At 36.0% G+C, this 15,859-nt stretch overlaps 1 protein-coding gene across 4 annotated transcripts in view; it reads left to right on the top strand.

The window, feature by feature from the left end:
• Positions 1-14,926, top strand: part of CEP128 (centrosomal protein 128) — a gene marked incomplete at both ends in the record, with an annotated part of 391,525 nt that extends 376,599 nt beyond the window's left edge. For all 4 annotated transcript variants that reach the window (XM_079700920.1, XM_079700919.1, XM_079700917.1 and 1 more), the window contains 2 exons: positions 8,102-8,210; positions 14,799-14,926. In XM_079700920.1, coding sequence (XP_079557046.1) covers positions 8,102-8,210; positions 14,799-14,926 — 237 coding nt within the window. The remainder of the gene's footprint in view (positions 1-8,101; positions 8,211-14,798) is intronic.
• Between the last annotated feature and the right edge of the window lie 933 nt (positions 14,927-15,859).

Raw genomic sequence — 15,859 nt, 5'->3', positions numbered from 1 at the left:
TTGATAATGGCTTTCAGCACAGGTTATGAAGGCAGAATTTGCCAAAGCCCTTTGTCATATTTGTTCAATGTAAGCATGTGTATGCTATAAGAATGTGCTTTGCTCCTGGAAGCTATTCCTCCCTCCTTGAATCTCTCCGTGGTTTGTTTATGCTTTGCTCATAGCAGTTAATGGCTGTTAGCACTTTCTTTCTAAGGTCAGCTATTTCTGTACATATCTTAAATCTTCTACAGTTGTAGCTTCTGAAGCACGCAATGCATAACTCCTCATGCAATTCAAGACTGTAGGTGATTTTTATTTAATGACTACTAAAATATATCACCAGTGTATTATTCAGATAATTTTACAAATATTGCTTGGGAACAGTAGTAGCAATCATGGGGGAATTTGAGGGAGCTTTAACCCCACAATACCACAGTTATCTCATTTATAACCACCTCTCTCAATGCTTTAAGAAATCCCATGTAATCTCCTACATAAATATAACTCCATGCTTCCCCCAACCCCAAGCAATTTTGCCATCCTTTAAGCCTCTCCTATATAGAGATTTAGGGTCCAAGGCTAATCTTTAAGTTAACATAAAAGAAATAGTAAGATAACTATAGGTAAATACTGAAATCTGGGTAATGCTATTCTACTGGATTGTATGATTTTTGAGGGTAGACACTGTCTGCCTTATCTTCGGCTCCAGAATACACAATTCATGCTAAATTGGTGATTAAACATTCTTTTTTCTAACTTTAGCCTTTTATGGAATTCTAACAAAAATTTAATTGCTATTTTTCCAGTAATGCTTAGATGACACATCTGAAACCTCGTAGGCAATCAAATCATGCTGAACTCCGAAGCAATTTTTATGCTTTTGAAGTGATCCAGCCATAATATTTAACTAGTTGATTACATCTTGCTCTTTAAAAGTTAAACAAAAGGTTGCCAAATGAGTTGGTATTTTTCTTTGGTATAAAACTTGAAAATAGCAATAGATCAAAAGTGCTTATTTAGGAATCAACATGGGTACTTAGATGAGCACATTATTTTAACTCTACCAAATCCAGTTCCCCTAACAAGCCACATGCTTTCTTCACCTTTCCCAATAATTTACTCAACAAGAACATTAAGAACAGAAAGATTATGAAGGAGTTTAACTATAAAGGTATCATTGTTAATTATGTCGAATTCAAAATTCTAGATATGAATACTAGATACATAAGGAATACCAATTAATTGTCTTATTAGTTTTTAAATAAACATGTTATAACGTATTCATCCAAACAATCACCGTTTCCTTTGAAATAGTCACTTTAAGAGAGGAAGCACTGATTCCAGTGAGGCACCATCATTATAAAATATCTCTGCATCTCTGCTTTTGTTTCTTAAGTCAGTGACATCTTTTTGAGTGTCCTTGTTTATGGCAAATTTCTACCCACTACGAATATATTCAGTTTCTGAAAATGGATTAAAGTCATGTAGAGCCAAGTCCAAAATGAGTAAAAAACCAAAACAAAACAAAAACTGAGTATGATCTTTTTCATTAGTGAGACACTAGTAATATTAAATGTTATACCATAAAATAATCAATTGCATAAAGGTAAATTTATCAAATTGCCTGATCTAACACGGTATTTTCATGAGTCTGTTCATGAGCGTGGCTTCATGTTTATAGTATTATGGTATAAATTTGGAAAAGATAGTTTGCATAGTTAGATGTACTGGTTGTTCAGTGGTTCTGCTTGGGTAGATTAGAATTAGAAAACATTAGTGCTGAGAAATCTTAGGAGATGATCTGGTCCAGCGCCCTCATTTCCTTATATGAAGAAACTGAGAATGTGAGAGTGACAGTCTCCTTCTTCCCAACTTCCACATAGCAAACTTTCATTTCTGTACTTTGGTCAAGAATAATTATATATGATCATTATTGAGTTTCTTAATGCAAATGGCACTGTGCTAAATTGTGGAATATTGGGATGTGTAGGTAGAAAGAGGTGATCAGAGCCCCACCCTCATGGAGGTAAAATGCTATATAATAGCAGCCATGCAGGTTGAGTTATGGAGGGCAGACTTTAAGTAAACTGTCTGTCCAGGTTGAAGTTTCAAATAGGAATAAAGTTTACTGAGGAAGAGGTTAAGCTATTTCGAGCACTGATGGAGAAATGGGAATCAAGAGTGGGGAACAGTGCATTGTTAAGCTAGAGACAAATTCAGGAAAACATTTCTGCCACAGATTCAGAAACACATAAGTGCTTTTTCCTTTTCTCTGGGGGAAGAGTTGGATAAATTAAAATTTAAAAAAAATTAAATGCATCATTTGTCTTATAAACTTTGAACTTACAGTATTTCTGAGAGAAAAATACTTGGTGGGCATCATTAAATATTAATCATTAGAGATCAGTTTAGCAAAAAGATTTAGTTGGGTTGGAACAACTTTTAAGAAACCAATTACAATGTGGGTTATGAAAGAGAAGTGGAAGAAACCCAGGGAAAATATTAGAAAATGCAAGTTCCTTCACCCAGTGGAATTTTTGCAGGGAATTCTGGCTAAATAGCTTGTTGAGACTTAAGACAGAAATAAAAATAGGTCCCTGTGCTAAGGATATAAGAGTTGGCAAAAAGCAAAAGCTAGGATTATTAAAATTGCAAAGAATCTTCCTTTTTAACCAGTACTTCCTTTATAATATTTAAGTATTTAATTGAAAAACAGGTAGGAATTAGAAAGAAACAGTCATCTTATGGTCACCCTGTAAACTTTACTTAGATAGAAATTCCACAAGTTAAATATCAATGTATAATTGAAGAATATGAAGATATTGTTTTCATATTCTGATATGTTGATTGTTCAAATGGATCATGAAATATTTTTCTTTTAGTATGTTCTTTCAGGGTTCATTTCATTAGTTATCTTTCAAGGTAGCATTGGGAATTCTGACAGTCTTTTGAAGACTTAGAAAATTTGGGAACTTAAAGACATACAGCTGACCGTTGAACAGCTCGGGAGTTAGGGGCACCGACCCTCTGTGCAGTGGAAAATCCGACTTGTAGTCAGCCCTTCGCATCCACAGTTCCGCATCCACATTTCCACATCCTTGGGTTCAACCAATAGCAGATCATGTAGAACTATAGTATTTACTATTGGAAAAAAAATCTGTGTTTAAGTAGACACACACAGTTCAAACTGTGTTGTTCAAGGGTCAACTGTTCATTGAGTCCCAGGTGTATTCCAATAGCTACTTTAGAATGAGTTGACATGGTCCAACTAGAGGCAGAGCCGTGGATCTGGCTATTATAGTTCAGATGTGCCATACTAAAGGCCTAGGTGGAGCTGGAAAATACACAGATAGAAAGGAGAATTATGCTTTCAGTCAATGCTAGAAATCCCCACTTAATCGTGGTTCCTATATAAAATGTGAAAGAGATGGGCTTCCCTGGTGGTGCAGTGGTTGAGAGTCCGCCTGCCGATGCAGGGGACACGGGTTCGTGCCCTGGTCCGGGAGGATCCCACATGCCGCGGAGCGGCTGGGCCCATGAGCCATGGCCGCTGAGCCTGCGTGTCTGGAGGCTGTGCTCCGCAACGGGAGAGGCCACAATGGTGAGAGGCCCACGTACCGCAAAAACAAAAAACAAAACAAATAAAATGTGAAAGAGAAAAGCGTAATATATGGTTTCCCACTAAGAGATGCTTAGTTGATTATAGGCCAGTAAGAGAAAGGAAAAAATAAGGAAAAGCAAACACTCACATTTTGCCCATTGACACCTGAGCTGAGAAAGACAGCGAGAAAGGACAGGAGTGGAGGGTAAGTCTGGGCGTCTTGCTGAATGAAGCAGATGGCGCAATGACAGCCTCAAAATGTGCCTCCCAGAGGAAGGATGAAGTACGCAGGATAGTCAAATCCTATTCGCTCTTCCTAAGGTATGGTTTTAAATTTCTAAAACAAAATCAACTGGCATCAAAGCATAAACCAGCTTCTTGGCATATGACAGTTAAAAATACGGCATATTTAAGAAATACAGAAAAAATTAACCAGAAAGTAAATAATCCAACCAATATTTTTTAAAACCTATTTGTGTAATTTAAGGGTATATGTTTCCCAGCTCTCACTTATAGATATCTTTTTATATTGAAATCACCATTTGTTGATAATTTTATTTCCTCCTTTTTTCATGTAACATTTTATATATGTGGGAATTTTCTCTATCATCATTATTATTATCATTATGGTTCTACCATACTTTACTTTCCTGATCTCCTATTGTTGGAAATTTAAGGTTAATTTCAGCTTTTTTCTATTATAAGTAGTCACTTGATGAACATCTTGGTATAAAAATCTTTGTCCGTATTTTTAATTTATTAACCTAATATAGATGCCTAGAACTATACTGGATGACACATTCTAAGGCTGTTTATTTGTACCCATTTTATCTAAGTTGTCTGATACATTGTCAGAGTTGTTCAAAATATTTCCTAATTACCTTCTTAATGTCTATAGACATTCTAGTAATATTCCTCTTTCATTCTTAATATTGGCAATTTACATCTTCCCTCTTTTTTTCTTTTTTTTTTTTTGCGTTACATGGGCCTCTCACTGTTGTGGCCTCTCCCGTTGCGGAGCACAGGCTCCGGACGCGCAGGCTCAATGGCCATGGCTCACGGGCCCAGCCGCTCCGCGGTATGTGGGATCTTCCCAGACCAGGGCACGAACCCATGTCCCCTGCATCGGCAGGCGGATTCTCAACCACTGTGCCACCAGGGAAGCCCTCTTTTTTTCTTAATTAATCTCAGTAGAGGTTTTTAAATTTTATTGATCTTAAAAAGAATAACAGTATGGATTTCATCTTTTCACTACTTTTCTTCTTTCTATTTAATTGATCTTTGCTCTTTATTATTTCCTTTTACTTAATGTAGGTTTAATTTGCTCTTTGTTTTCTAATTTCTTAAGGTGGAAACTTGGATTATCAATTTGAGATGTTTCTTGTTTTATAATATACATGTTTAATGTTATATATTTCCCTCCAAACTGTTTTAACTGATTCTCACAAATTTTGATAAATTATGCTTTTATTTTCATATAGTTAAAATATTTTCTCATTTTTCTTTTGATCTCTACCTTGACCCATCCATGAGTTATTTAGAAGTATGTTCTTTAATTTCTAAATTTGGGGGAATTTTTCAGATATCCTTTTGTTGTTGATTTCTTCTTTCACCCCATGTGGTTAGATGGCATCCTTTGTATAATTTCAGTCATCTTAAACTTATTGAGATTTGTTTTATCACCCAGCATGTAGTCTGTTTTGGAGAATGTTGGATGTGTGCTTGAAAAATACTTGTAATCAGCTGTTTTGGGGTGGAGTATTCTATAAATGTCAATTAGGTCTAGCTGGCCAGTAGTGTTGTTCAAGTCTTCTTTATGTTTACTGGTTTTCTGCCTACTGTTTTATCAGTTACTGAGAGAGGAATGTTGAAATATCCAACTATAATTATGGTTTTATCTATTTTTTCCTTATAGTTCTATCAGTTTTGCTTCATTTATTTTTGGCACTGTGTTAATATGTACATACAATTTAAGACTGTTATCCCTTTCCCTTAAAATTGTTGACTTATTCAACCATTCACATTTCTTTTTTTTCATATACAGAAAATGAGGAAGTTTAATACAGTCGACCTTTGAACAACACAGGTTTGAACTGCATACGTCCACCTACATGCAGATTTTTTTTTTCAATAGTAAATACTACAGTACTACACAATCCACAGTTGGTTGACTCCATAGTTGCAGAACCATGGATACAGAAGGCCAACTATAAGCTGTACGTGGATTTTTGACTGCCCAGAGGGTCGGTGCTCCTAACCCTGCGTTGTTCAAGTGTCAACTGCATATCCTTTCCTTTCCAGGAATCCTATAATGAATGACTTCCAGTTTCTTATGAAATTCTCATAATTAGTGAAAACTATAAATCACTTGGTTAAAAACCACAGGGCCTTCATCCTAAATGAACCTAAACTCCCTTTTGGTACATGAAAACTGATGATCTTAAATCATTTTAGGATTATGTCCATGCTTTTAGCTCAGAATAAATGTGTCTTTTACAGACATGTGTCTGAGTTTGCGTGTGTGTGTGCACGTATACACACACACACTTGTTCTTTTTTGGTCTTTCTTTTGCGTTTGCATACATATATATGTGACAAAGAAATAAAATATAAACTTGGTACTTAGTGCAGAGAACAACAACTAATTCATCAGATAGTCATGCTACATGAGGCCTTACTGTTTTGAAGAATCTGTTTAGGCCACCTAACCAGCAGTTGTTTCATCTAGAGCCTTTGGCACCATTCTTGATCCCTTCCTCTCCCTTGACCCCGCAGTCATCCTCAATCACAGTCTTTTAACTGGTATTCCCACTTCTACATTTGTGCTGTTTCAGTCTGTTTTCCACAAAGAGGCCAGAGTAATCTTTGAGAAATACAAACCAAAGCATGTCATTCCTCTCCTCAAAACCCTTGATTGCCTTCTGATTGTACTTAAGTAAAAAAAAAACCCACATCCAAATCCCACCTCTGGATCTCATTGTAACCACTTCCCCAGGCTCAGTGCGCCTAAGCCATGGTTTCCTTCAGTTCTTCAAACACACCAGACTCTTTCTTACCTTCTTAGCACCTTCACAGGAGCCTAGAGCACCACCCCCTGACCACCCTTCTGCTCCCCCTTACCTCCCACTTTTCCATCCTCCACCTATGAGTTTTCACCTGGCTAATCCATTGATTCATACTAAGCATTCAAATTATTGCCTTAAATATCACCTACCAGAGGAAACTTCTCTGGACCCCAAATCTAAATGTAGTTCTGCCTATTATTTCCCATTCTTCTTCTTATAGCTCTTATCATAGTTTTTAACTATATTGTGTTTTGTATCGTTTGTTTAATGCCTTTCTCTCCTGCAATCCTGAAGATTTCATGATCATATACGCCAATGTTTTATTTGCTCTTTGACCAGCATATAGTAGGTGCCAAATAACGATTGTTGAATGAATGAATGAGTGCAAGAAAAAAATGAAGTAAATAATTAGAAAACATTTAAGAGAAAAAAATTGCAATTTTTATCAAGTAAATGTTTTGTTTTTTTTTTTTGCGTTACGCGGGCCTCTCACTGCTGTGGCCTCTCCCGTTGTGGAGCACAGGCTTCAGACGCGCAGGCTCAGCAGCCATGGCTCACGGGCCCAGCCGCTCCGCAGCATGTGGGATCCTCCCGGACCGGGGCACGAACCTGTGTCCCCTGCATCAGCAGGCGGACCCTCAACCACTGCGCCACCAGGGAAGCCCCCAAGTAAATGTATCTTAAAGCACCTGTTTTTTAACTTATTTAATTAGTAAAATTATTCAAAGATATAATTCCCTAATTCCCTTTTTCAGCTAAGATTTGGGGAAAAGGATACGTTCATACAGTCCATGAGGAGAGGGACCTTTTCTGTATTCATTTTGGTTTATGTATTAAATATTTGTTGAATGAGTATTTGTATAATCATTATGGAAAGCAGTCTAGGTAAATGTATTTAGAAACATCAAATTGTTTTTATTGACCCCGTATTTCCACCCAAGAATTTGTCATAAGGAACAGACCTAAATATGGGAAAGGTTATATATTTAAAGGTATTTCTCATAGTGTTATTTATAGGAGTAAAACATTGGAAACTACCTAAATGCCCAGAAGAGTAATACCTGAGTAAAGCATGGTATATTCACTAGACAGTATATGAGTAACATAAAGCTAAAGGTTAATGACTTTTAAAATGTTTATATTATTAAATGTAAATAAATAGCACAGAGTTTTACAACAATATTTACAAGTCTTATCCACAGGAAAAAGAAGACTGGAAAGAAATATGTTATGCTGTTATGGCTACAGATGATTTCCTTCTCTCTCTCTTGTTTTTTCACATTTTCTTTAACATCCACATATTTTATTTTTTACAAGGATTATAATTATATTAAATTGTGGTGTAACATAGCTGGTATCTTGAGGTTCAATTTTATTTTCAGTACATTTAAGTGAATCATAAGCCTTACATTTTTCAATGATTTGAACTGAAATGCTGTGATCTCTTTTTTAGGATGACAGAAACTTTGCTGAAAGTTCCCATGCTCATGGGTTAGATCAGTCATCCTCTTGGCAGGATCACAGTTGCTTCCTGTCTAGTCCACAATTTTCACACTTGCACTGTAAGTAATGATGTCCTGTACCAGTTTTTAAGTTGGATTTAAGAAAATGCAACTCATGGAAAGATTAAAGCATAAGTCCAGTAAATGATAGTAGTATTCATGTTGTAAGTTTGAAAAAATTTTCATTATCAGTCATACAAATAATACCCAAGTACATTTATAATATTACCCAACTTACTAAAAATATATGGAATCACTTCTTTTTAGACCTTACACTTCTCATAAAAACTGAAAATGAATTACCCAAGGTAATAATCTTAATTAAGCAACTTTTTTTTGGCCTGGAGATTGCTAGTAACTATGGATGAGTGGGTAAGGAAGTTAGATGGTACTGTAATAAAATTCAAGTCATCAAAAAGTAGAAAATCTTTGCATAGAACTATTCAAAAATATCTAATTTTGTGCAAAGAATAAGGATATGAAAACTACTATCGTCCGATTTCATTCTGTGAATAATACAGTGTAAATGTTGATAAAATGTCACACACATCAAAGTGTGAGTCTGTTGACCCAGGATACCATCTCCAACCACTTATGCTTCACCTTGGATGTAATGTCCTTAAAGAAGCCTTCAGAACTCACAGTTTTAAGTATGGTTTCTGTTATGTGTGCCCACAAAGCATTACAATTTTCCTTTAAAACCTTTCTCATACTAATTATGGAATTATTTGCTATTTGAGTGACATTTTGTTTACTGATTCTTCTCTTCACCGAAGAGTGAACTCCATGATGTTAGGAGTGATGTCTGTTTTATGCACCACTGTTTCCTCAGCATCCTATATAGAACTTGGCACATAGTAAAGGCTCAATTAATATTAGATGAATGAGTGTATGAGTTTTTTATTTCAAGTCCACTTTTATCCAATCCATTTGGGACTCAAATGTTAATAGATTTTTAGTTAGATAACCATTTAGCTCTTCAGTTTTCCATGGACATAGAGTTTGTACATTCAATTTGACAATGCTGTCATTTAAAAAAACTAGGTTGCTATAAAATAAAATATCAAAATTAGCCACAAGGAAGTAGGTCAAATCCAAAAATGATAACTCTCATTTTTGCAGATTTATATTCATAGATTCATCAAATAAATAGTTATTGGTTTCTGACAAATGGTTTGGCTTCCATTATATCATAATTATTTTATTTCAAAAGCTAAGCATTTTCCCTTTCCTGTCCTAACCATTTTACCAAGTGATTCCATATATTTTCATAAACCCTCTGCTATTTTAATCTAGCAGTCACCCTTCAACTTGGATCATATCTCAGGTTGGTTACTGTACCTCAGAATGTGATATACACATAAGACAAAATTTTTATTTTTCATATTAAGCAATGGAAAAATTTCCTCAGGTCTGTTTGATGTATGTAAGCATGGAAGAGGAGGAGGGTGGGGACAGAGCACCATCAAACATCGTATCCCATCCATTAAGACATTTAAGAGCCTGGAAATAAACAGCACCATGATATGAGCACAGAGGTCATTGTTCTACTGGTATTTAATTTTGCCATTATGACTTTCATAAGGCTCCCTAGAAAGGTACCTAGAAGAAAGTGGTTACAAGACATTAAGGGGAAAACATGAAATTTTTTAGAATTTTATTTAATATTGTGACAGGCAATAAAAGAAACTGTATTCAGCTTTTCATTCAGTAACATTTCATGACTAGCCCTGGTCATTTCTCTAAGATATAGTACTTATAGGCTGCCATAGGTTTCTATATAAATACACTGGCTCAAAAAGAAATAAAGTTAAATAAGAATAGGAAAAAATATCATTGAGAACATAATTTGGATAAGAAAATACTTATTAGAGTCTATATTGTACAATCTGACTGAAAATTTAGCTTAGCAAGTAAACCTCTTTATTAATTTATTGATAAATTATTTATTTACACATAGTTTTACTGTTCTTTTTGACAAGTTTGTTTTATGATTTTCCTCCCATACCTACCTCCATGTTTTTAAGGATACTTTAAAACGTTTAATCATAGGTACCTATTGTTAATCATTTTAAGTGATTTAATAAAACTTATTTCTAGAAATAATGTTTATTCTTATTTGCTTTTCTGATGAACCTTGAATTTTCTATATCTTTTTCATGATGTAGTATTTTTGGAAGCGAATTAGAATCACCCTGAATACCTCTCCATTTTTGTAGCACAAACAATTTCAGCTTAGTTATAGAAACTGTCCTGTAATTTTTCTTGAACCTTCAAGATTAAAAAGAAGATCTGTCAAGATCAACAAAGAGAAAAATGGAGCCTACAGTAATTCAATAATACAGGGAATGGAAGATATCTTAAAAATATCATTAATGCCCTCAGAGAAATGAGAAAACAGTACATTTAGTAAAAATATGAGCAAGATGCTATGAAAAAGGAACACAGGATAAGAGGTCTCAGAAACTTAAAATATAAACTAGAAAGGTGGAAAACAAAGTTGAGAAACCTACAAAGTAGAAGATAAGGAAAAAGAAAGAATGGGCAATAGGAGAGAAAAGGTAAGATATTCAGAAAATCAATACAAGAAGGACAGTACCTGATTAGTGAGAGTCCTGGGATGAGAGAACAAAGAACAGAACAAAGGCCAGAAGCCAGGCAAATGATGAGTGCTCACCCAACAAACAGCTGTTGCACATCTTTTGTGGGAGCACATCCAAGAAAGGGAGGTAAATATTTTCAGTTTTTGTATTTCTGAGAATGGGTTTCTTCCACTCACATTTGACTGAGACTTTGGCTGGCTATAAAATTCTAGGTTAAAAAGCACTTTTCTTCTGAAGTCATTGCACAATCATCTTCCAAAATCCAGTGTTGCTGTTGAAAAACGTTATGTCTTTTTGTTTTGACTCCCATTCATTTGACGTGATCATTTTCACCATCACTGCCCCACCCTCACCCCTGGCCCAGCAACTTTTAGTATTGTCTCTTTAATCCCAGTGAGTTTTGTGATGATATGCCTCCCTGTGGGTCTTGGGGAGCTTTTAATCTGGACACTCATATTCTTTAGTTCTCTCATAGTGAAGGAAGAAAGAAAAGATTCCATCAGGAGAATCTTTAGGAAATAAACAAAAAACTGATAGATTATTTGATTCATTTGAGTGCTTAGAAAAACTACTAATAGACATATGATTATTAGAGGTATAACTGAGCTATTAGAAGCAATTGAGAATGGTTATAAAGAGGAAATAAAAAACAAAAATTAATTTATTAATGAATTTTAATAAATAATCAATTAATAACTCCAGGAAAAAATGAGCAAGAAAAGAAACATTGTCACAGTAGACCTATTAGGTTTGTGTGAGCCATATTTACATAGTCATAATAATGTAAATACTATTGACATAACTACAAGTCCAGATGTAACTGTATAGGGAGGATGGGATGAGGGAAAGTGGATGGGTGTGGATAAGTCTAAAAATGATAAATCAGAAAATAGCAATATCAGCTTTTTCTTTCAAAAATTGAAGCAAATACAGAAAATAAAGCTAAAAGGGTTGATTGTGGTTGAGTCTGGGGAGAAGGAGTGTAGGGCTGGGAGGGATGGGGCAAGAGACTGCTGTCTTTCTGTGTAGCCCTTTGGTGCTATTTGATATGTGTATGTATGTACGCTTTGGCTAAAAAGGAATCTTACAAAATTAAAAGGCTACTGAGAAAACCCCAGCTTTTATGTCTGACTAGCAAGTACTGGATTTTCTTAACCTCTGAATGAAGCATGAAAGCTGAGGGTTGGAGTTTAGAGCAGTTGAGACCTGTATGGTGACCTGGGGAGTAACTGAGGTGCTGAGGCAGACATGAGTTTATGAGCCCACAGAACAGGCTCCTTCTTACTCAGGTTGGGATTGGTACTGGATGAGGCCCTTTTGTCTGTGCTGTTGACACTAAGGCACTCATTCTGCTGACTTAGGTGCCCTGTCAAAACTGTGACCAAACGAAAGCGTAGAATCACTGACCATGGAAAAAACAAAGGAAATGGGAAACTACTGCATAATTTGTGGTCTCTGAAATGATCCAGCATTAATGAAAGTTTGTTTTAAGTAGTAATTTATGTCAGCTTTGTGTAGTTCAGGTCAATTCAAGAAAAGGTAGATTCCTCCTGCCAGGAAGAAGGGAAGAAATATATAAATTGTAAGTTTATATTACCATTGGAAATAGGAACACAGAAATCCATTATTTAGAGCCGTGATTACTACCAAATTTATCCTGGCTGGCTGGAAGCTATGGCCATGATTCAGGACACTCTTTTAGGAGGCTTAGATTCCATTACCTGCAGCCTGTAGACAGTGGGGGCTTAGTAAGAGAGACTCATAATGCCAGCTTTTGAAACTGTCATTTTTACTTTTTATAAGTAGTGACCAACCACTGGTCTCCATGTATAGCTCCTTTTAGGCTAAAGGAACACAACTCAGGACAGGGCCTTCACTCCTGGGGCCTGGACCAGACTGGGTTTGAGTGAAGTCTGGAGTAAACTGATGACTCCTTGAAATCTCGAGTTCTTTGAGATTCAAAGAATGTTTGTGGAGTTGTTATCTATAAACTCAATGTTAAAAATAAATGCAGATTGCAATTTTTCCATAATTCTAACATTGTGGTAAATAATGTTTAAATAAATAAATAAATAAATAAATAAATAATCCCAAAAAGAAAGGACTGATTTTTCATGGTGGGGGGAAATGTTATCTGAAGACTACTTCAGGAGCTGGAAGTGAATCTTACATATTAATTTAACTTGATATTCTTAGATAAGCAAATCAATGAAAGTTACTAACAAGTACTTTTTTTCACTTCCTTACTTCAGAATATGTCGCTATAAAAAGAAAAGTTAGTATTCTTAATTTGTTTTCTGACGTTCCTTTAGTAGAGGTTTAAGTCCCTCAGATGGGACTTATCCACAGCGAGAACAGCAATACTCTTCACTTTTGTGTTGTACTTCAGGATCCCCCTGGCTAACTGAATGGATGCTTCATGTGTAGTCTGTCCTCAAATTTGTAAAATAAAGTGCCAAAGATTTATAGCAATAAAAATGTTGGGGCACTGCTAATGTAAAAATTATTTCTTGTCCTTTATAAGATTTATTTATTCATGAAAGCACAATCTTTCTACCTCTCCATCTTATAGGTTCATTGTATGTGATAGTGCTTTTTTATTTTTATTTTTTGGTGATATTCTTTTCACTGACCAATTAGGTGCCAGATATTTTTAAATAATTGAGTTCTGATTATTGCGATTTGACAAGGTGTGTACCCTATAAATGCTTTCTAGAAAGCAGCTAGAAAATCCCCAGCTGACTATCGTTTTGAAATCCCTTAAAATATATTCACGTGTTCAAACAACATTTACTAAGAGACTATGCACGAGGCTCTGTGTTTGGCTCTGGGGGAATACAGTAGTGACTAAGACAGAAGAGGCCACCTCATCTCATGGAAGAAACAGATAGTAAGCAATAAACAAGCAAAATGGTGACTGGTGCTATAAAGGTGAAATGATGGAAGGTACCAGGACCAGAACTTTATATTAGTGATCAGAAGGTTACAATTGAGCCAAAACCTGAAAGGCAAGAAGAACCAGCTGAGTTAAAATTGGGTGGGAAGAGTTTTCCTGATAGAGGGAGCAGTAAGGGCAAAGGCCCCAGAGAAGAAAGGGGTATGGTCTTCTAGAGAGATGGAACACTGAAGGAGTGAGAGAGGGAGGGAGGGAGGGAGAGAAGGAGGGAGAGTGAGAATGAGTGAGGGAGAGAGTGGTGGGAGCTGAGGTCCTGGTGGAGCCTTTTCAGCCACCATCAGGGGTTTGGATTTTATTCTAATTTCGCTGGGAGGCTAGGGGGGCGGGGGGGAGGGAAGGGTTAATGCAGTAGAGTGACATAATCTGATTTACCTTTTAGAAAGATAATTCTGGTGTGTGGAGAAGGAGGCAAGATGATAACAGAAAGAGAGACAATGGTGACTTGGGCTGGGCTGATGGCAATGGAGGTGGTGTGAAGCAGAAGGACTCAGGTGAAATGGGCGGTAGAATCCTCAGAACTTACTCTTAAATTGGATGGGTGGAGCAGGCAGGCCAAAGGAAAGAAGGAACCAGGGTTTGAGAAACTGGGTGGATGAGTGTATCATTTTCTAAGATGAAGAAGAGCAAGGGATGGGCAGACATCAGAGATTATAAATCAGGTGGGAGTATTTGACATAGACATTTGGATATAGGCATCTGGAGCTCAGAAGAGAGGTAAGAGGTAGTAGAAAAACAGTAAACCTAGATTCCAGATCTAGTCTGTTTGCTTCTGTTTAAAAAAGAGGATTCTATGAAAAGGAGGCCCTTAAGATTTCGCCCTCTAAAATTCTGCATGTTTTAATATCACTATATACTGAACAAACACACATCTTCCACCCTCACTCTTCAAATCTAAAACAAACAAAATTAAATCCCACGAATATGTGTTTTTAAAAATATAGTAAACTATTTTATTCCTACATCAAAGATTTGTTAGCCCATGTAAAGTTCACAGAAAACTAGATCAAATGCAGTGATTACTCACAATTTTGTCAACCCAGGGATTCTATTCATCTAGGTTTATTTTTCTCTTTTCTCCTACCTTGCCAGCATTTATCCAAAGAACAGTTGCTCCAGATTCACCTTCAGTCAAGGAAGATGCCACAAGTTTACTGATGGATGGAACAAGTCCACAGTCCAAAAAGGAGGAATACGAAAGCAAAAACAGCAAAATGTAATTAGTTGCTTTACATGAGTGTTTTATAAATAATAGCATATGTATCCTTGCCACAGGTTGGCCCAGATTATCTAGCAGACGTATCTGTAGCTTCTGACCTTCAGCATTGCCAACCATTGACTGAAATAACAGTGCAGTTGGTCTTTGTGGATGATATAAGTTAAACCAATCCAAATGATAACAGCTCGTGAATGACATGCAACTAACTTATTGGCAACTTATACCAGCAGAGAAAGAATAATATTTTTCACCTTGCATTTTCCTTTTTCAGGTATCGTCAGTCACATTTTTCTGACCAAAATTTGGATTTATGATTGAGGTGTTTCAAAAATGACTGGCTAAAAAGGAGGAAAATGAGTACCCCCTGAGGCAGAAGTTGCCAGCACTTTAAATTCAGGGAGTGTTTATATACAATTTATTTTATTTTGATGCTTTCTCCCTCATAAATTATCATGTGTTATAACATGTCATGGAGATATGCATATATAATATTAGGCAGTCCACTTTATAAATGCTCAGGATTGTTACATCCATCATCCCAGCAGTCTGCTACTATGTGCAGTATCTTAAAATTTTTTTCCAGTCATCCATTTTTTATAGCAATAAAGAATTTACAAATGATATTTGAATTGTAGAGCTCTAAAGAATTCATTCATAGCACAATATATTTATTTGTCTTCTTGTGGCCAAATATCCCACTGTGATCACTCCAGTCATATCCTGGACCATCTTTGGTTTACTCTGACCAAAATCACAGCACCAAACTCCTGTGTCCATGACATTTACTTGCCAAGAGTTCTAGTATAATTTGGTACTATCTATCTGCTTTCAGCATCTTAGCCTTTCTCGACCTCAAAGTGTTTTTAAGAACCTATCCCCTTTACATGCTGATCTACCAGTGGAGAAAGACTTCTATTAAATGCTAAATAAGAGT

Source organism: Hyperoodon ampullatus (assembly GCF_949752795.1).
Source record: "Hyperoodon ampullatus genome assembly, chromosome: 3".
NCBI classification, from domain to species: Eukaryota; Metazoa; Chordata; class Mammalia; order Artiodactyla; family Ziphiidae; genus Hyperoodon; species Hyperoodon ampullatus.
The sequence above is the reverse complement of the archived record's forward strand: the minus strand, read 5'-3'. Positions and strand labels throughout refer to the sequence as shown.